This window comes from Megachile rotundata, chromosome 13 (assembly GCF_050947335.1).
Source record: "Megachile rotundata isolate GNS110a chromosome 13, iyMegRotu1, whole genome shotgun sequence".
NCBI lineage: Eukaryota > Metazoa > Arthropoda > Insecta > Hymenoptera > Megachilidae > Megachile > Megachile rotundata.
The window spans coordinates 8,866,188-8,888,165 of NC_134995.1; the positions used below are offsets into that span (position 1 = coordinate 8,866,188).

At 33.1% G+C, this 21,978-nt stretch overlaps 2 protein-coding genes across 2 annotated transcripts; both read left to right on the forward strand.

Annotated features, from left to right (window-relative positions):
• Positions 1-11,802: 11,802 nt before the first annotated feature.
• LOC100877171 (odorant receptor 4-like) lies at positions 11,803-16,831 on the forward strand. The gene is made up of 6 exons (XM_076538631.1): positions 11,803-12,122; positions 12,724-12,976; positions 13,196-13,299; positions 14,187-14,501; positions 15,863-16,138; positions 16,334-16,831. Exons 1-6 carry the CDS (start codon positions 11,928-11,930, stop codon positions 16,400-16,402), a joined length of 1,212 nt encoding a protein of 403 aa, XP_076394746.1. The 5' UTR covers positions 11,803-11,927; the 3' UTR covers positions 16,403-16,831.
• A 1,678-nt stretch (positions 16,832-18,509) lies between these two features.
• LOC143265591 (odorant receptor 10-like) lies at positions 18,510-20,942 on the forward strand. Its single transcript, XM_076538633.1, has 3 exons — positions 18,510-18,821; positions 20,014-20,289; positions 20,598-20,942. Exons 1-3 carry the CDS (start codon positions 18,573-18,575, stop codon positions 20,664-20,666), a joined length of 594 nt encoding a protein of 197 aa, XP_076394748.1. The 5' UTR covers positions 18,510-18,572; the 3' UTR covers positions 20,667-20,942.
• Positions 20,943-21,978: the final 1,036 nt, after the last annotated feature.

Below are 21,978 nucleotides of genomic sequence, written 5' to 3' on the forward strand. Positions count from 1 at the left end.
TTGAAAAATTGGGGAATAAAAAATTTTGGAATTTGAAAATTTGGGAAATAAGAAATTTTGGAATTTGAAAAATTGAGGAATAAGAAATTTTGGAATTTGAAAATTTGGGAAATAAGAAATTTTGGAATTTGAAAAATTGAGGAATAAGAAATTTTGGAATTTGAAAAATTGGGGAATAAAAAATTTTGGAATTTGAAAATTTGGGAAATAAGAAATTTTGGAATTTGAGAAATTGCGGAATAAGAAATTTTTGAATTTGAAAATTGGTGCATGCAGGAATTTAGGAAACTGGTAAGGAAAATAAGTAACTTGAAGATATCAAAAGTCGTAAGAATTCAAAATGAAAAAATTGTTTAATGTCTCACATAAATTATCTTTAACATAAATTACCTCTCACATCTCTCATACTACAGTCCATATTTTCCTCTGTTCAAATAATTCAACTTCATTTAAATTACTACCTAGTTACGTCAAATGTAACTATCCTTTATTACTGTTCCAATTAACAACGAGATAACTGAAAGTCTTGTTTACGCATATACTTTGATCCTTCGATAACCTGCAAATAACAGAAACGTAATTTATAATAAATTTCCGTTCAGAAGAAGAACTATATTAAAAATACTCACGTTGCGTAAGTAGATTGTAAGGATACGAAGCGAAGTTAGATGTGTATCGATTGTTGAACTGATATCGATCGCACACAAATTTTAAGAAAGCACAAAGTCTCCGGCACTTGTTAGCCATAGGCAGCAATATTTTGACACTTCCATTTTGTCGCGAATTTTTTAATTTAATGTTCTCTTAATGTTTGAGCTAAGACATTTCTGTGCGATGTGGACTTCTTTTGAATGCGGATGTTATTCTCCGTTCTGTTGAAAATTAATTATTATTCTTAATGATTATTATTCATAATTTATTATTATTTGATGCAAAATGAGAAATAAATATAGTAACAATAGTTGAATAATATTGGGAGTCAAATTGGTGTAAGTTAAGTTAGGTCATTCAAATATATTAATTTTTATTTGAACATTAAATTAAATACAATATGATCTAATTTCTATAAAAGTTTGTTAAATCTGATTGAAAGTAGGAGTCAAATTAATTTAAGTTAGGTTAGGTCATTCAAATCTATCAATTCTTATTTGAACATTAAATTTAACAAAATATGATCCAATTTCTATAAAAGTTTGTTAAATCTGATTGAAAGTAGGAGTCAAATTAATTTAAGTTAGGTTAGGTCATTCAAATCTATCAATTCTTATTTGAACATTAAATTAAACAAAATATGATCTAATTTCTATGAAAGTTTGTTAAATCTGATTGAAAGTAGGAGTCAAATTAATTTAAGTTAGGTTAGGTCACTGAAATCTATCAATTTTTATTTGAACATTAAATTAAACAAAATATGATCTAATTTCTATAAAAGTTTGTTAAATCTGATAGAAAGTAGGAGTCACATTAATTTAAATTAGGTTATGTCATTTAAATCTATTAATTTTTGCTTATACATCAAATTAAATTCAATGTGTCCTAACTTTAACTAAAAACAATTAAGTTTAATTGTTCAAATTAAGAGTCAAGTTAGTTTAAATTACATTAAATCATTTAAACCTATTAATTGTTGTGTGAACATTAAGTTAAATACAATATGACCTAACTTTAACCAAGAACAATTATATTTGACTAATCAGAGAGTCAAATTGGTTTAAATTAGTTTAGATGGTTTTGTTCATATCTCAAATTAAATTCAACTTAATTAAATTCAATATTAATCTTCGATTTTAAACAAACAAATTAGTTAAAACATTTAAGCGATGAGAATCTGTAAGGTGAAGAGCATCGATGGCCGCCATCTTTGTTCTTCTTCGTTCTTCTTCGTTCTCGCTCGTTCTTTCTCGTCCTTTCTCGTTCTTTTTCGTTCTCGCTCGTTCTTTCTCGTTCCTCCTTGTTCTTTCTCGTCCTTTCTCGTTCTTTTTCGTTCTCGCTCGTTCTTTCTCGTTCTTTCTCGTTCTTTCTCGTTCTTTCTCGTTCTTTCTCGTTCTTTCTCGTTCTTTCTCGTTCTTTCTCGTTCTTTCTCGTTCTTTCTCGTTCTTTCTCGTTCTTTCTCGTTCTTTCTCGTTCTTTCTCGTTCTTTCTCGTTCTTTCTCGTTCTTTTTCGTTCTTTTTCGTTCTTTCCCGTTCTTTCTCGTTCTTTCTCGTTCTTTCAATCTCCTCTTCGTCCTACAAACAAAAGAAGCCTACATCGCACACGAACGTCCACTTACGAAACGCAACAGCACAAAGAAATCGAGCAGCGATTGATTGCATTGTTTTCCCATGCTGGACGCTTGTAACGTTGCACGCTTGACCGATCACCGTGAATACATTTCGACGGATTTGAATTGAAACTGTTTATCGCCGATACGTTGATTGCATCAAGCGATTAAATCCCGTCTTTTCTTTCTAGTGAAAAATAAAAAAAAAACGTTGAACGCGAAGGGGCCAATGCATCGTGGTTTCGGGGAAAAATTTCGAGGGCTTCTTGATCGTGCGAAGCTGAACTAAAGATCTCGCGCGAAAATTCTGATCAGGAAAGATAGCGAAACGGTGAGAATTTTCGCGCGAAATATCCGGAGCTATCCAACGTGAACGATGGCCGCAAGAGTCTCTACATCTTTGACGATTCATCGAATATTTTTCTATGCGATTCGATCAGACTTTTCGAGGCGAAGCGTGTAAATAAAGGATAATTTTAGAGGAATATTGTATTATATCATTATCGACGTATTATTAACATGATTTATTATCGATTTACATGGAAATTTACACGGGCTAAGGTAACAAATATTTCTCTATAAATTTACAATAACAAAAAAAAAATATATATGAAAGCTTCGAATTTTTTCGAAGAACGGAACTTCGGGAACGTTAATAGAGAGATACAGTGTATAATAAGCTTCTTATTCTTTACAATCACTATGACCGAAACTTTTTGCAGTTTTTCACTTTTTTCCACGATTTGCGTCCCACTATTGTCACGACTGTATGAATACAGTTCACATCGTAATTCTTTGTTAAGGCTTTTGTTGTTTTATGACACGATTCTCATTTCGTTGACAAATCTTCGACAAATCACTTCGCACCGTTTCGACGCGATAGAATGCAGGAAACATTAGATTTGTAACAGAATTGCCTTGAGAACGATTGTTCGTGGGATGAGAATCAAGTTTTAAACTTTTCTTGGCCGAATTATGAGCAACGCTGATTATGAAAATTTAATGTCGTTGACGATGTAGGTGCAGGAAATTTAATGGCTCTTTTCGGTCATGCACTTTGTAATTTTATCTGCTCATTAAAAAATTCAGCTGTTAATAATAATAGCTGTTAATTAATTTTATGATTGCATTAATATTAGTCAAATTTTTAATGAGACACTTGTGTATATTTAAAAAATTGTATTATATTCAAGAGGTACTTTAAAATTAAAAAATTAAAAATTTGAAGATGAATTTCATTTAATTTCAATGCAAATTAAAAATTAAAATTTACAGTTCATCTTAATTAAATTGGAATTGAATTAAAATTTCAGATGAAATTAAAATCTGTAAAATTTAATATTTAGGTAAATTTTAATTGCAGATGAATTTCATTTAATTTCAATACAAATTAGAAATTAAAATTTACAGTTCATCCTGATTAAATTATAATTAAATTTAACTGAATGAAAATTTTTTATGAAATTTTAATTTAAGTTTGCATTAAATTTAATTGTAATTGTGACTGAATTTTATTGAATTAAATTGAATTTAAAGTTCAGTGTTTTAATTTTAAGTAAATTCAATTAATTTCAATTTCAATTTTAATTGAAGTGAATGCAATTTTAATTTTGACTCTGATTCAAATTAATTTAGATTGAATTTAACATTAATTTTTATTTTGATATCAAATCTGATTGTAATTGAATCTAACACAATTTTAATTCTGTTTTAAATTAAATTAGATTTGGTTTAATACCAATTTTGATTTCGATACTAATTTTGATGTGAATTAAATGAAATTGTACTTAAATGAAATTAAATTGAGAACAAATTAAAACTTGGAATTATATTAAATGAAATTGTTAAAAATAAGTTAATTGTAACTATTCGAAAGCTCAAGTAACAATTAATTGAATTAAAACTGATTGAAAAATATTTTCCCCCAAATCAAAATAAATTGTAAATCAGTAATAATTTTATAAACGATATGAAATTAATTTTGTGTGTCTGAAAAGAGCCATTAAGTACCGTGCGAGAAGAACTACAATAATCAGACGACACGCCATGACACTCCGATAACTTTATACCAATGCAGCCTCTCGTTAACGTAGAAACACAAAAAGCTACTTTGTAACGAAAAAAAAGCGCCGTTTCCAGTCACCGTTTCGAGCTTTCACCGAGCGAATGCAATTTTACCAAACGAGTTATATTAACCACGTATCGTTAAGCCGTAGCAGTTTCTGACTTTCCTTCGAGTTTCCTTTTATCGATCGTAATGGTATCGATTAGGTTGACGCGATATAACGCGAGTTTTCGAAGTAGAACGTTAACGTAGAAGAAATCGCTTTCGTGAAGATCTCACCGTTTAGAGGAACACTATCAGTTAATCGTAGAAAGAAGAAAAATAAGAAAACGGAGAGAGAACAAAAAAAATGAAATTAAATAAACAACGTTGAATCATGTATTAACGTATGTGCGTTAAGTTTAAGCTAGGTTCGCTTGATCAGCTTGCACGAATCGAAATTGAAACAGGAATTGGTTGCGACAACGGTGATATTAATAAAGTGATCGATATTTTGCTTGTACAGTTGACTCTCGTTATATTGCCGGATTTTTGAAATTGGCGAAATAAGAGTGACGCGGTGATTGTCATTCGAGTTACTAGAAATAGTAAATTCCTCATTTACTGCAATAATGCAGAGATTCTCTCTCAATGGAGAGACATTAAACGAATACTACCGAAAATCTAAATATATTGCAGGAACACGTTAATATCATGTCACATATGATATGTTACTCATAGCAACATATGTGAAACGAGATATTCCGATGTTTGGTGATAAAACTTATGAGTATCATGTAACGATGAATCATGTAATTTTGAGTGACATGATATTCATGTGATTCTGTTTCTACGAGAGACGTGATATGCGCAATAAAGGAGATATGAATGGTATAATATATGTGAGAATACAACGTTCTAACGAGATATCTGGTATTGTTATAAATAACAATGTAAAGCTTGAAGACGCAATGCAAAAGTATGATAAGATATGCAGTGTGACAATACGCAACGTGTAGATATGCAACATGATACAATAATGCAAAGGGAGGATATGCAGTGTGTGGACATATGACACATTGACATGCAATCCGTGAACATATGAAGCCTTGATATGAAACGCATAAATATATGACAAATTGATATGCAACTCGAGAACTCATACTTCATTGATACCGATGCAATGCGCAGGTAACAATTCAATGCGTAGATATGTAAAGCATATAAGTAATTCAACACGCTGATATGCAAGATGTGAGTATGTAAAGTTAGGATATAAAATGCGTGGATATGTAACGCTTGAATATGCCATGTGTAGGTATGCAACGTGTAAATAGTCAACACGCAAATATGCAACGCATGGATATGTAGCAGATGGATATGTAACACGTGGATATGTAGCAGGTGGATAGGTAACGCGTGGATATGTAGCAGGTGGATAGGTAACGCATGGATATGTAGCAGGTGGATAGGTAACGCGTGTATATGGATATGTAACGCAAAGATATACAACGCGTGGATATGCAATCCATAAATATGTGACGCCTAGATATGCAACATATGGATATGTAATGCGTGGATATGCACCGTGTAAAAATATAACGTGTTGCAATGCAATGCGTGGCGATATAACGGGTCGAAGTGCAACGCCTTGACATGCAATGCATAAATACGAAATATGCGGATATACAACGCGTAGATATTCAATGCGTGGATATGCAGTGCGTGGACACTCACTGCGTAAAGATTCAACGCGTGGCGATATAACGCGTGGAAATGTAATGCAGAGATACGCAATGTATAAGTACGAAATATATGAGTATACAACGCGTAGATATTCAATGCGTGGATATACAGTGTGTGGATACACACTGCGTAGAGATTCAACGCGTCACAATACAATGCGTGGCGATATAACGCGTGGAAATGCAATGCATAGATACGCAATGCATAAATACGAAATATATGAGTATACAACGCGTAGATATTCAATGCGTGGATATAGAGTGTGTGGATACATAATGCGTAGAGACTCAATGCGTTGCAATACAATGCGTGGCGATATAACGCGTGGAAATGCAATGCATAGATACGCAATGTATAAGTACGAAATATATGAGTATACAACGCGTAGATATTCAATGCGTGGATATACAGTGTGTGGATACGTAATGCGTAGAGACTCAATGCGTTGCAATACAATGCGTGGCGATATAACGCGAGGAAATGCAATGCATCGATATGGAATATATAAATATGCAACGCGTGAATATTCAATGTTTGAATATGCATTGCGTGGATATGCACTGCGTAGAGACTCAATGCGTTGCAATACAATGCGTGGTGATATAACGCGAGGATATACAAAGCGTTATATAACACTCCTATAACATATAACGATCATTACCAGCACCGTATAAAGACTATATAAATGGCCATATATAACGAGTGGCAATATAACAAATGATTATATATCCAACGATCTACCAATATAACAAATGATTATATATCTGACGATCTACCAATCTTAAAATGTCCATCTACAGCTCCACAATGATACTCGAAAGTCCATCCGAATTTTCGAGATTTTGCAATATAACGAGAGTCCACTGCACCACATTTAACGAGATATTGCGATTGTCTTTGGTAGTTTCACACATTCCCGAATTCGCGGGTGGCAATAAATATAGGTATAGTTGAAGACGAGAGGAAATGCACCGATTTTTTCTTCAGTTGAACGATTCGAGGATCGGTAATATACGTAGAGTTTGTCGGAGGACAAGCTTCTTCAGCTTATTGTTAGACGAAATTCTGATCTCTTTGATAATAATGACGCGTCGAGAAAGTCTTTGCACACCCTTCGCAGAACTTCAATGTCGCATAATTTGGGCACAGATGTATTATATAAAGAGATGTTTATTTTATGTAAAATTTGGACATTAACATGTTGACTGCCACAGTGAAAACTGCCATATGTGGTACGATATATTTTATTAAGCTTCGTTAACACGTTCACAGTCCTGTGACCCATTCGTGGGTCACAGTGGCCCACTACCTGCCCTTTCACTTACATAAAGATATACTTTTTATAGAGAAGGCAGTTTAAGCCTCATGTGTTATATAGATTATTAAATTATGAGTGTTATTTATATGTAAGAAATAATTTAACTCAATGTTATAATTGTAGTTAATGTTAAGGATAATGTTTGAAAATAGTGTAATATAATGTATTATATTTTACTATAATTTTATCTTTAGATTATCGTTGAAAATGTAATATAATTAATAGCGTATTTGATGAGTTGCGAATGGTTGTATAAGAATTGATGAGTTAGAACTTTAATTTTATATGCTTTTTAAATATGTGTGATTGAATGTATGTTTATACCTATCCTTGAAATACCGCTTTTCTGGATGCATGAGTGAATGTGTTTCATCTTACAATCTGACTGTGAACGTGATAACACGTTGAGAACCATGGGGGTCATTTATGACCAGCGTCACAAATACACCGAAAAAGAAGTACGAACAATTTAGCATATTAATTCGAGGTGTCATATTAAAAGCAAATGATTGAAAAATTGGACAACCATATTTTTAGTGAAAATTATTTAAAAAATTAAATTTTAATTTCTTTAATTCTTAACAAATAGTTTAAAAATAATTAAAAAATTAAATTTTTGTGTTGCTGATTAAATTAAAAATGAATTCTCTCGTTTTGTAATTAAATTCTTCAATTAAAGAGATTGTTCATTTAGTAGTTGTTCACTTAGCAGTTGTTCATTTAGCGGATGTTCATTTAGCAGTTCAATTAATATTTATTTCGAGGTTACGTAATTAAACCGTGCTTTGTAAATGTCCAACTAAATTTTATTCATTTTGCAACCATTTAATTAAATTATATTTATTATTTAAATAAATGTGACGTTGGACATTGATGACTATTGGGACAATCAACGATTTAGGAAAATTTAAATTATTGAGTGGAACAAGTTTACTTACTTATCACTAGATAATTATTAATTAACAAATGATTGTTAAGAGCATATTCAAGAGCTTCTCTTATGAAAAATTCGTGTTCTTTCACATCGTCTTTCAAATTATATTGTTTCATTCTTTTCTATTAATTTCAATCAGATATTCATTAATATTTTTATTCTTCATTTTCATTTTGAACATTCAACTATAAATTATATTTTCCGATTCCCTTCATTTCACTGTACTTTTAAATTATTTTTGTTCATTTCAAATAATAATAGCAACTTGAAATTTTCAATTTTGTAATAGCATGTAATCTTCAAAGTAACCTTTTCAACTTTCCATTTTTCTTCCTAACCTGAAACAAGTAACATAATATTAATCAAACACAAAATTAAACAAGCCTTTTATTTTCATGCAATTTTCAAATAAGCAATTATTTGATTATTTTAAATTTATCGTTATTCTATTAACGTTAGTTCTATAAAGTATACGTCCAAGCGTTGGATCGCAACTGGTGGGGCGGCCATCTTGTCTTGCAGAGCGCAAGAAGAAACAGCGAGAAATCCACAAGTAAATTTGAAAGTAAAACAAATTATCGGCAGAAGCCAAAGATGATAATAAAAAATTAAATATTATACAATACACATTAAACATTAATTAAAAATGAAACAAGTTAAACTGAAATGAAAAGTGAATAATTATATTGGTTGCAAATGATGAGAAGAAATTTTAAAGGTTTAAAAAATTCAAACTTCGTGTATGATAATAAAATGAAACTAATATTAAAAATATGCTTCCAAATAATTTGGAATGAAAATCTTAAAAATTGTGTTACGACCCAAACTTATCAAATTGCACTCGCCCCAAAATATTCGCGTACGTAAATAAAACTCGCCATCTTAAAAGCGTCAAAAGAAGTTTTGCAAGGGTGTCGAAGATTTCCTGCTCGTACACGCTATCTATATATTTGTACGCGTTAAATATATCTCGGTTAAAACGGGCATAATCTAACACACACACACACACACACACACACAAAAGTAAACGTATGTAAATATAAGTGAATCGTTTGAGTTCAGTTTCTTCGTTGCTTTGATGGGTAACACGTGTTATATGGATAAACGGCATTATCCGAATAACAATGAAATAATAGAAACATACTAGGTAAGGAAATGTTTGCAAAATGAAATTGAATAAGTGTTTTAATATTCTATCGAGGTGTGTAATATGTACCAAACAAGAAGAAAAAAAAAGAGTAAAAAAAAGAGAAAACGGGAAACCTATAAAAAAAAACCATATAAGGAAAAGAATGAAAACAACGTTACCGATGTCGATACCTCTTGACCCCTTTTATTCACTGTAACCGATTAAATGGTACACTATGCGATTCGATAGCCCCATGATACGTAAACAATTATTATTACGAAAGGGGTGATCTTTGTTGTACGTTTCATTATAGCGTCCGGCATTGTTACGGGACCACGATTCAGTGTGTGCAGAGCCCCGAAACATACATTTCGTCCACGTGGCTTTCACACCTGTCGATGGAAGTAGCAATAAATTATCATTTTCTCTGCGTTCGCTATGTTCCTTTCGAGACCCGTAATTATTGTTCCTGTGATTCGACGATAGAGAACGGTCGCGACACTGAATCGTGCCCCACTGAGGATTAATTATAACGAGTTGCGAATAAGTATACGTATTTTCTCAAAGGAAATGATAAAAGGATATGTATATAATAAAATACTTCCGCTGTATATTGCTGTTTTATTGCAACCTGTCACCTCGTTATTTTATTATGTTAGATTTTAATTGTGATTTTTAAATATCTTGGTTTACGAAGGTTACGGTTCTGGCCGGGTATTTTACAGTGGAGACTTTTACTAGAGGCTCGCATGGGGATATGACAATTTTTTAATTTTAGGACTTTAAGAATTTAGGAAATTCAAATATTGGAATTTTGGAATAGTTGGATATTCAAATTGTGGAAGCTTGGAATTGTTGACCTTGAAATTGTTACAATTTTGCAATGGTGCGATACTGAAATTGTCGAGCTCAGGAATTGCTAAAATTTTGAGTTAAAATATTTAAATGTCTAATTTTAGAATTTCTGCAATTTGGAAATTGCGGAGTCTTGGAAATGCTGAATATTGGAATTGTAAAGTTTTGGAATTGCTACCATTTTGGAATGGTGGGACACTGGAATTGTCAAAATTTTGGAATTGTCGAATTTTAGAATTGTGGAGTAATGGAATTGCCGAGTAATGGAATTGCTGCAATTTTAAAATAGTGAGATACTGGAATTGTCGAATTCTGGAATCGCTTAAATTTTTGAACTGTCCAATTTTGGAATTGTCGTATTCTGGAATTGCGAAGTATTGCAATTGTCGGGTTTTGGAATTGCTGCAATTTTGGAAAAGTCGGATACTGGAATTGTGGAATATTGGAATTGCAGAGGTCTGGAATTGCAAAAACTTCGGAATTGTCGAATTTTGGAATTGCCGGAATGCCGAAATTGTTGCAATCTGGAATTGCCCAAATTTTGGAATTGTCTAATTTTGCAATTACCGAATATTGGAATTGTCGAGTTGTAGAATTGCTAAAAATTTAGAATTGTCGAATGTCGGAATTGCCGTGCTTTGGAATTGCTAAAGTTTTGGCTTTGCCTAATTTTGGAATTGCGGAATATCGGAATTGTCGAGTTCTTGGAATTGCTACAATTTTGGAATTGTCGTATGTTGGAATTGCCTGGTGTTGGAATTGCAAAATGTTGCAATTGTCGGTTTTTAGAATTGTCAAATTTTTGAGTTATTGGACATTGGAATTGTCGACCTTTGTAATTGCCGAACTTTGCATTTGTCGAATCCTGGAATTGTGGGGTATTGAAGTTGTCACGTTAGTACAGTATAATTTTTAGTTGTCAAGTTTTGGAATTGTGAAATTTTAAGACTGTATAACAATGAAAATTTGGAAACTTGCATATTTGGTATTTAAAAAATTTTAAAAACTGTTGTTTTAATTAGTAAATTTCGTAGATTCATAAATTCATATATTTGTCAGTTCAAAATTTTGGAAATTAAAGATACGTATGCTATAATACTATGAACTCAGAAACTCATCAAACACACGTCACATACAATGTGTTAAATCCACGTCTGACACTATTCTACTTGTCTACCCCAAAATACCATCCCTTCACTCTACGTCCCTCTTCCTATACACCCATCACCTTAATTACCGCACTCCACACACAAAATTTCCAACTCCACTCTAGCACACGAAAAGTGAAAATTAAGTACGAATATCTTAACCATTCAATCACTTCTAAGGTTGCTTCTACAATGCTAGAAATAACGATCAGTACGCCGCAAGATTGCATTCAAAGTACACGTCAATAATATAACGTTGTAGCACGTATAATCAACCGATCAACCAGCACGTGATCAATCCCACGTTCACAACCCCGTGTTCCACCACCGATGGTGCGAATAATAAGAGGAAGATTTCGTACACGGAACAGCGATGAGTTCGCAACGACTATAGCGATAGCATGTCATTCAATTCCTCCGTGACATCTCTGACCGTAAGAGCGACATTCAACATTAAAAGCTATCAAGAAAACAGGCTCTTTGACGAGCAACATGCAAAAAAAGGAGTACAGGGATTTCTCTCTCATTTCGGCCACGTATGTCATGAAATACACTGGCATTTTATTGGCGACGAATGCTGCTGAGGAACGTCAGAAGAAAATTTCTATACTGTACACCGCTATTGCGTTCATTTATGGGGTTTATGTGAACACTGTGGACTATTATCATACTTCGAATGACTTGAGTGTAAGTCAGCAATTTTCTGGTTTACTTCTGGGTGCCGTTTATAAATTTCCTATCACATTTATTGAAGTGGCCATATTTTGTGGAGCTATGGATATTTTTGTTAGCTTGTGGATAGTTTTGGGGTTTTAGGTTTTTTGGATCTACTTTTTTAGGATTAATTCTTTGTAGGTTCAAGCTCCTACAAATATAATTTCTGTTGAAATAATATTTTATAGGTTTAGGTTTGTCCAGGTCTAATTTCCATATGTTTCATTTTTTTCAATTTATTTCTACCTATGTACAGCTTCCACCAGTTTTAGTTTCTTCCAGGTATACGTTTTCAAATTGATTTTCTTCGATTTTTGAATTTTACCACATTTCTTAATTTACAAATTTCAATAGACTTTCTAACTTTAAAGCTTCACTGCATTCTTCTGATTTTGGAATTTTAGCAGATTCTTCAATATACTTCGATAGATTTTCCAATATAATATTGTCATCAGATTTTTCAATTTTCTCCTCGAATCAGATTTTCAATATTTTTTTAGAATTTTACTAAATTCATTAGTAAATTGTATTTCATTAGATTTTCTAGTTCCACATATCCATTAATTTATTTCAGCACCGTATATTTCTGATAATCAACACAACGTGTATCGTAATGACGATGATAAAAATGTTCATCCTACAAGCTCGCAGAGTTCAGATCGCGAAGATACTCGTCTACGCTCAGCAACACTTTTGGAACAACGATTATAATCCACAAGAACGACATATCTTCAAAATGTGTGTCAAGTATTCCACATGGTTTGTTATTTTCGTGTTCTCTGTTCCGTCGACATCTTTGACCGGCTACGTGATTACACCTATTTTTGGTAAGTAAATTGACATGTGAACATATTAGTATAACTCGCTGTCGCTAGATGGGGTCTACGCTCTCTAGATCCACCATTATCTACTGCCATTTTTGACAATTTTTCTCTGCTGTGATAAAAAGTCTTGACCTGTATATTTTTATACAGTGGAGATGTTTTGTAGCATTTTGATTTGCAAATTTTTTGATCTGTGGATATATTTAGTTTTGTGTTTTGCAGAAAATTTGGGGAGAAATAAGTCGGATAGAATGCTTCCGTTTAAAATGTGGGTTGATTGGCCGGTAAATGAGACACCTTATTATGAGCTTATGTTCACTTTTCAGGTATAGTGAATTTTTGCTTTCAATCAACTTGAATTTCTAATTTTTTAGATTCCGGAGTTCTTTATTTCCAAATCCTTAGAATTGTGATTTTTCAAGAGTGATTTTCCCAAATTCTCAAGTTCTCAAATTCTCAAGTTCTCAAATTCTCAAGTTCTCAAATTCTCAAGTTCTCAAATTCTCAAGTTCTCAAATTCTCAAGTTCTCAAATTCTCAAGTTCTCAAATTCTCAAGCCCTCAAACCCTCAAACCCTCAAATCCCTAACTTCTCAAATTCTCAACTTCTCAACTTCTCAACTTCTCAAATTCTCAAATTCTCAAATTCTCAAATTCTTAAATTCTCAAACCCTCAAATTCTCAAATTCTCAAGTTTTCAAACCCTCAAATTCTCAAACCCTCAAATTCTCAAACTCTCAAATTCCCAAACCCTCAAATTCTCAACCCTTCAAATTCTCAAACCCCCAAATTTTCAAACCCTCAAATTCTCAAACCTTCAAATTTTCAGACCTTCAAATTCTCAAACCCTCAAATTCTCAATCCCTCAAATTCTCAAATTCTCAAACTCTCAACTACTCACACTATCCTCATAATTTAAATACTTATCCTCCCAAACTTGCAAGCTTTTACAAATTACAAATTTTTGCAAATTTCAAGAAACCTTGATAGTACTATTAAAATTTCCTGACCCTATGTTACCAGATTTCCCCACAGAATCCTCTAATATTCCCAGTATCACATAATATTATGGATACACATATTAACGTAATAATTAATAGTATATAACTACAGATATTAATGTAATAATTAATAGTGCATAATTACACATGTTAATGTAATAATTAATAATATATAATTACACATGTTAATGTAATAAATAATTATTCCTCCAGTCCGTCTGCGTGTACATAATTGGAATGGGATACGTTTGCCCTGACATACTCATGTGCCTATTAAACGTTCACGCAGTAGGTCAATTTCGCATCTTGCAATATAGAATGTTAAATTTCTGGAACATTGTATGCAAGGATTCAGATCCTGAAAAGTATACCGAAGAATGCTACATGGCTTTGAAGAAATGTATTCGGCAACATCAATTGATTATTGTGTTCTGTAACATGATGGAAAGTGTGTACTCAACGACAATCTTTATACACGTGACGATCGTAAGTGTGTTAATGTGTCTCGACTGGTATGAGATACTTTTGGTACGTATAATATATAAATGTACAGATATTACGAGTTGGCGCGTGAAAGCAAAAGAAGCCCACCGTGAACATTTGTAGCTACATTTCGGCAAATGAGAATGACAACTGCTGAACGCAAGCACCTCACTTGAGAGACGTTTGCCTGTTTTTCGCCTAATTGGCGACCGCGAGAGACAATATACCGCCGAAAATACGTGTGAGGCCATTATTCTGTTCTGACCAATTGGAGTGGCGCTTCTAAACACCACGCGCCAACTCGTGGGTTGACATCGGTATGTGGGAATGTGGAATTTAGGGTTTGACAGTTTGGGGTTTAGAAACGTTGAAGTTGGAGTTTGGATGTTTGCGTATTCAGAAATGTAGAAATTTGAGCGGATGAAAATTTGAAGTTGGATATTTAGAAAAGTGGAACGGGTTTATGGAAATTTGGAAATTTGGATATTTAGAAGGGTAGAAATTTGGGGTTATGGAAATTTCAAAATTTGGGTGGAAGGGTAATTTCTTGACAAATTTAGATATTTAAGAGTAGAAATTTGGTCATCATAGGCATTTGGCAAGCTGGATAATTGTAAGGTTGATAACTGGAAGTCTGATAAATGTAAGCTTGAATTTGCAAGGTTCCCAAATTTCTACGTTGTCCAATTCTCACATCTCAAATTGTATAGCACCCCAAATCCCTAAATCCCCAAAGTTCTATGTCTCCAAGTCTTTATATTCCCAAATTCCAATACCTTCAAATACCTACATCTCCAAATTGCAAAATTCCCAAATTCTATGTCTCCCAAGTCTCAGATCTCAAATTATGTAACTCCCTAAATTTCTGTATTCCCAGATCCCTAAATTCCCAAATCACTACGTCTTCAAATCTCTATATTCCCAAACTCAGTATTCAGAAATGTAGAAATGTAGAAATTTGAGCGGATGAAAATTGGAAGTTGGATATTTAGAAAAGTGGAACGGGTTTATGGAAATTTGTAAATATGGATATTTAAAAGGGTAGAAATTTGGGTTTGTGAAAATTTGAAGTTGAATATTTAGAAAAGTGGAACGGGTTTATGGAAATTTGGAAATTTGGATATTTAGAAGGGTAGAAATTTGGGGTTGTGGAAATTTGAAAATTTGGGTGGAAGGGTAATTTCTTGACAAATTTAGATATTTAAGAGTAGAAATTTGGTCATCATAGGCATTTGGCAAGCTGGACAATTGTAAGCTTGATAACTGGAAGTCTGATAAGTGTAAGCTTGATTTTGCAAGGTTCCCAAATTCCTATGTTGCTCAATGTTCAGATTTTAAAGTGTATATATCTCCCCAAATTCCTAAATCCCCAAAGTCCTGTATCTTCAAAATCTTATATTGTACAGGCAAACCCAGGTAACGCCATGCGCCTTATTTTCATATTCCACATGCTGGGCAGTCTAGGCCACCTATGCATTCTCACATGCAGCTGCCATTACATGATGGAGGAAAGCTCAAACATTGTTAGAGCGGCGTATGGAGGATCCTGGTCTAGTCTACCGATGAATCAGAGTGGCAGATCGTTGAGAACAGCAATGATGTTCATTATGATCAGAGCAATGAAACCGTGCTGTATAACGGCCGCAGGATTTTTCCCTGTTTCCCTAGAAACTTTTACTACGGTACGTACTTACGCTCCAATCCTGCCTTTTAATGTGTTCCCTACCTACTTGCAAATTTTTAATTTTTTATATTTGTCAATTGCAAATCACAAAAAATAATTCATTAATACTTAATATCTGCCGATCCGTTTAATAACTAATGTCTAATATCATTTGCAGTTTCTTGATTTATCGGATAATTCTTCTTGTTCACAGATTTTAAGTTCCACATTTTCCTACTTCACGTTGATGAGGAATTCATTTACGAAAGACGAGGACGAATAGACACGTGTCCAAGTCGACGTACATGTGCACATATGTATATTGATGAACCCAAAAAAAACTGGTTGAAGATAGTGTGTGAATATTTTTAAATGTATAGAAAATTTGACTGCTATGTCTGTACTTTGTAGGTAAACTTACGCACAGTAAAATACAGCACATATATTACGAACTACGTTGCGCCTCTCTTGTCCCCATTCTGTTGTAAATTAATATTTCTATTACAATCAATCAATGATATTCTACCATATCACAGGTGGTATATAATTTTACTAAGTTAGTATGTACTTTACTACTTTATGTACATACATTCACCATCTCACGTTGTATATATTTTCTCGTTTTATGTACTTCATCATTATAAGTGTATGTATATTGTATTGACCTTCGTATATACTACCATATACACCTTCATTCATTCTACACGCAACATTGCACATAGCCATTTCGGTCACTGCACCCCCACAGACACCCTCTTTTCGCACCCTCAGTGAAGCACTTACAGAAAAATATAAAACAGAACACCGAACGAAGTCAGAATCGATCCGTTGCAAGGAGTATCTCCAATCGGAAGAAAATCCAATCGCGTAGCTATGATCGAATGCATAATTAATCGGGGAAAGAGTCTCTAATCATTGCTACAATTATTGCTACAGTGGCGAGGTGCGACTGAAAAGTGACATGTCTTTCACGGAGGAAAGCGAAGGGTCTCTGCTGATTACAGCAGTGTCATGTCACTCTACTTGTTCGTGGTACCCGTGGTTTATACGTCGCGAGCTGAGAGATCTGTACTTTGTAGAGCAACATGAATCAAGGGATATATTCAGATCTTTCTATCGTTACAGCCAAGTACTTTTTGAAATTGGCCGGGGTTTGGTTCACGATGGACGATGCTGAGGAACGACAACGGTTGGTCGCGTTGTTGTGGGTCTTCTACACGGGATTGTACTGCGTGGTTGTCAATGTGAAGAATATCAGTCACTACTGGGGTCATGATATGAGCGTGAGTAATCGTTAATAAATTTTATTAGTGAAGGGTTTAAGTGGACGCGTGATACAAAGTTTTAATTTTGCACATTTTCGAGGAACAAATTTATTAATTTTCTTCTAAGGACGAAAGCTTTAAAATCACCAAATCTGTAAACATTCCCTAGTATCAGAATGTACAAATTTTCTCAAATTTCCAGATTCTTGAATTTTCAATTTTCTCTCCAAAGACCACAAATTTTCCGATTTCAGTGTTGCGTGTTCGGCATGAGTAACTTACTTATCATAACTATGGCTATATCGAAAGTGATTGTTTTACGGATCCGCAGACTCGAACTCGCGGACGTAGTGATATACGCCGAGCGCCATTTTTGGCACTATAATTACGACTCCGAAGAACAATTGATCTTCGCCAAGTGCAGAAAGTTCTGTAAGATATGGATCATGTTTCTATTTTGCATTCTTCCAGCTTCGATGTCCGGTTATATGACTACACCTATCGTGAGTAAGTAAATTAATTTCAATCTGCTCAAAATTATTTTTGCATATAATTATGATGAGAAAATATTAATACCGATGTTAACCAATGAGTTGGTGCGTGAAGACATTAGTCAGTTGAATGAACATTATATATTGTTAGGGTTATTGATACTTCGAATATATTGACACATATATTTATAACACAGATAACATTGGTAGAAATAAATCGGACAGGGAATTTCCACTAGAAATTAGATCAGATTTGCCTATAACCGAGACGCCATATTTTGAACTAATATTCACTTTCCAGGTAATCAACATTAACTAAGAAAATATTCTCATTGCATTTACTATATCAAATACAGGGTGCTGCATTTAAAATGACCCTTACAATTACATACTTATATCACGTTATTTACATTCACAGTAAAATATCTCTCTTAAAACAGAATAAATTCTCCTAAGAATATACTATTTTCACTTCAAATGAAGCACCCTGTATTAAATGTTCAAATCATTCAATTAATTTTGCAGACAAAATTTTCATTATATTTAAATAACATTTTGTTTAAAATTCATGTTTGAATATAATTTATATGATATACAAGTGATTTATAATATTTTACAAAAATTTGTTCAGACCATATGTGTGCTCACTCTCGGTGTCGCGTACATTTGCCCAGACGCCATCTTGTGCATCCTCAACATGCACGTCGTCTCCCAATTCCGCATGCTGCAATACAGAATAATGAACTGTTGGGTTTGCGAAAATAAACAGAAAGACACACTCGAATATGTCAATCACTGCTCTGCAGCTATGAAGGAGTGTGTACGACAGCATCAGTCACTTATTTTATTCTGTGAAAAACTCGAAAATGTGTTTACTTTTACGATCTTCTGGCATATGGTAATTTTCAGTTTGTTGGTGGGACTCAATTGCTATATAATACTATTGGTGCGTATATTTTGTAATTTAGACTAATTTTACGTGTAATTAGGTACGGTGTTAGTGTGAATACAGTAGAGTCTCGTTATATTGCCACCGATCGTACTGTTGTAACTGTAATATTATTGTTAGTAATGGGAAATTGGGAAGTTGGGAAATTAGGAAATTCGGAAATTAGGAAATTAGGAAACTAGGAAGTTGGGAAATTAGGAAATTAGGAAGTTAGGAAGTTAGGAAGTTGGGAAATTAGGAAATTAGGGAATTAGGGAATTAGGGAATTAGGGAATTAGGGAATTAGGGAATTAGGAAATTAGGAATTTTTGGGATTGAGAAATTGGGGAATTAGGAAATGGAAAAATTGGAATTTGGGAAATTAGGAAAGTAGCAAACTAAGAAATTGGGACGTTAGGAAATTAGGAAATTAGGGAATTAGGAAATTAGGAATTTTTGGGATTGACAAATTGGGGAATTAGGAAATGGAAAAATTGGAATTTAGGAAATTAGGAAAGTAGCAAGCTGAGAAATTGGGACATTTGGAAATTAGAAACTTGGGAAATTGGGGAAATGGGGAAATGGGGAAATTCGGAAATTTTCGAGATCGGGAAATTGAGGAATTGGGAATTTGGAAATATGGGATATTGGGGAATCGGGAAATTGGAAATTTGGAAAATTAGGGAATTGGGAAATTGGGAAATTTGGTAGTTGGGAAATTGAGAATTTAGAAAATTAGAAAATTAGAAAGTTGGGAAATTGGGAAATTTAGAAATTCGTAAATTTTCGAGATCGGGAAATCGGGGAATGGGGAAATTGGGGAATAGGAGAATTGAGGAATAGGGGAAATAGGAAATTGGGAAATTGAGAATTTGGGAAATTAGCAAACTGGGAAATTGAAAATTAGCAAATTGGCAAATTAGAGAACTAGAAAATTAGGAAAATGGACAATAAAACTATAAAATTAGTAAATCACCAAATTAGAAAATCAGAAAATTAGTAAATTACTGTATTAGAAAATCAGAATACTGAAAAAAGAGTGAATAAGTAATTCAGAAATTTAGAGAATTAGGAAATTGGGAAATCACTAACTTATGAAATTACTAGAAGGATATAACATGAACACATCCACATGTGGCAATATACCTAAAGTTTCGCATAAAAACTTCTTATCACCAATGCAATACCAACAAACCATATATATTTACAGGCAGACACCCCTTTTGCAAGGAAATCAATTTTCATGTTCCACGTAATCGGCAGTTTTGTACATCTGATAATTTTCGCCTATTGTTGCAATGGTTTGATGGAGGAAAGCTTGAACGTTTGTTCAACTATATATTTTGGGTCATGGAACACTTTGCCAATGAATAGGATTGGTAGAATGTTAAGGTTGAACGTGAGAATGATTATGCTGAGGTCAATGAAGCCTTGCTATTTAACTGCTGGAGGATTTTTCCCTGTGTCGTTGGAGACAGCTACATCGGTATGCAATTTATGTTAATGTTTTTCTATAAATTCATTTATTACATGTGTATTTTAAGAAAATTTATGTTTCTTTTGTGATGGAACTTGTACTTATCTTGTTCTTCTAAAATTTAATTATTGTTTTATATGTTCTAATTTTCAATTTAGTTAACTAACTGAATAAAATTTATTTACATGCTACTAATATTTTAAATAGCTTTTTATGCTGGTTCAAATAAATTCCATTAAGATATAGGAACTATAGTAACTTTTATTCTTAACAATTTTAACACTTAATATTAATAAGATATGAATTTTCTGTTTCAGCTGTTAAGTTCTACATTTTCGTACTTTACCCTGATGAGGGAAAGGTTCTTGAGAAACGACAACCAGTAACACAAAGAATAAAGAAAATGACGCTTTCTGTTTGTAAATCAGTTATACGTAATTTCAAAGATTCAACTCTACACTTTACCATGATTTTTCTCTCAAACTATTAAAGACATTCAAACATACTAAAACACAAATGGCAGATACTTCATACATTTTCTCCAAGCTTTATGACAATAATCTTACTATAAAACTTATTTATCTAAGACACCAGCCAAAGTATTAAGAACGACTCTGTGTTATTTAAGTCTGTAACAGATTGAAGACAATCAAATTGACGAAACGCACAAATAAAATCGATGTCATGTCGAGGATATCATTTATTTCCCAAAAATATGTAGTCGTTCGTTATTTTACCATTTGCATTTCTGCTGAATTTCAAACACTGAAGTTATTTAAAATGCAATTTTTTAAATTCATCAACCAAAACCAAAATGTGTTGATACCTTCTATTTCACTGTTGGTACATAGTTGCGTTGATTACTGCATAAAAAAATTTCCGAAACCACTTTGGTGTATGGAAAATGGAAACGAAGTACCGATGTCAACCTATGAGCTGGTGCGTGAGGTCGACCTAAAGTAAAAGAAGTTACTTCTAAAGGTTGATATCTGCAGATACACTATAAATCACTATATGCTGATATTTCTGTATTTCCAAATCTCTATATTTCTAAATCTCTGTATTCCCAAATCTCTGTATTTCCAAATCTCTATATTCCCAAATTTCTATATTTCCAAATCTCTATATTTCCAAATCTCTGTATTCCCAAATCTCTATATTCCCAAATCTCTATGTTCCCAAATCTCTGTATTTCCATATCTCTATATTTCCAAATCTCTGTATTCCCAAATCTCTATATTCCCAAATCTCTATGTTCCCAAATCTCTGTATTTCCATATCTCTATATTTCCAAATCTCTATATTTCCAAATCTCTGTATTCCCAAATCTCTGTATTCCCAAATCTCTATGTTCCCAAATTTCTATATTTCCAAATCTCTATATTTCCAAATCTCTATATCTCCAAATCTCTGTATTCCCAAATCTCTGTATTCCCAAATCTCTATGTTCCCAAATTTCTATATTTCCAAATCTCTATATTTCCAAATCTCTGTATTCCCAAATCTCTGTATTCCCAAATCTCTGTATTCCCAAATCTCTATATTCCCAAATCTCTGTATTTTCCAAATCTCTATATTTCCAAATCTCTGTATTCCCAAATCTCTGTATTCCCAAATCTCTGTATTTCCAAATCTCTATATTCCCAAATTTCTATGTTTCCAAATCTCTATATTTCCAAATCTCTATATTTCCAAATC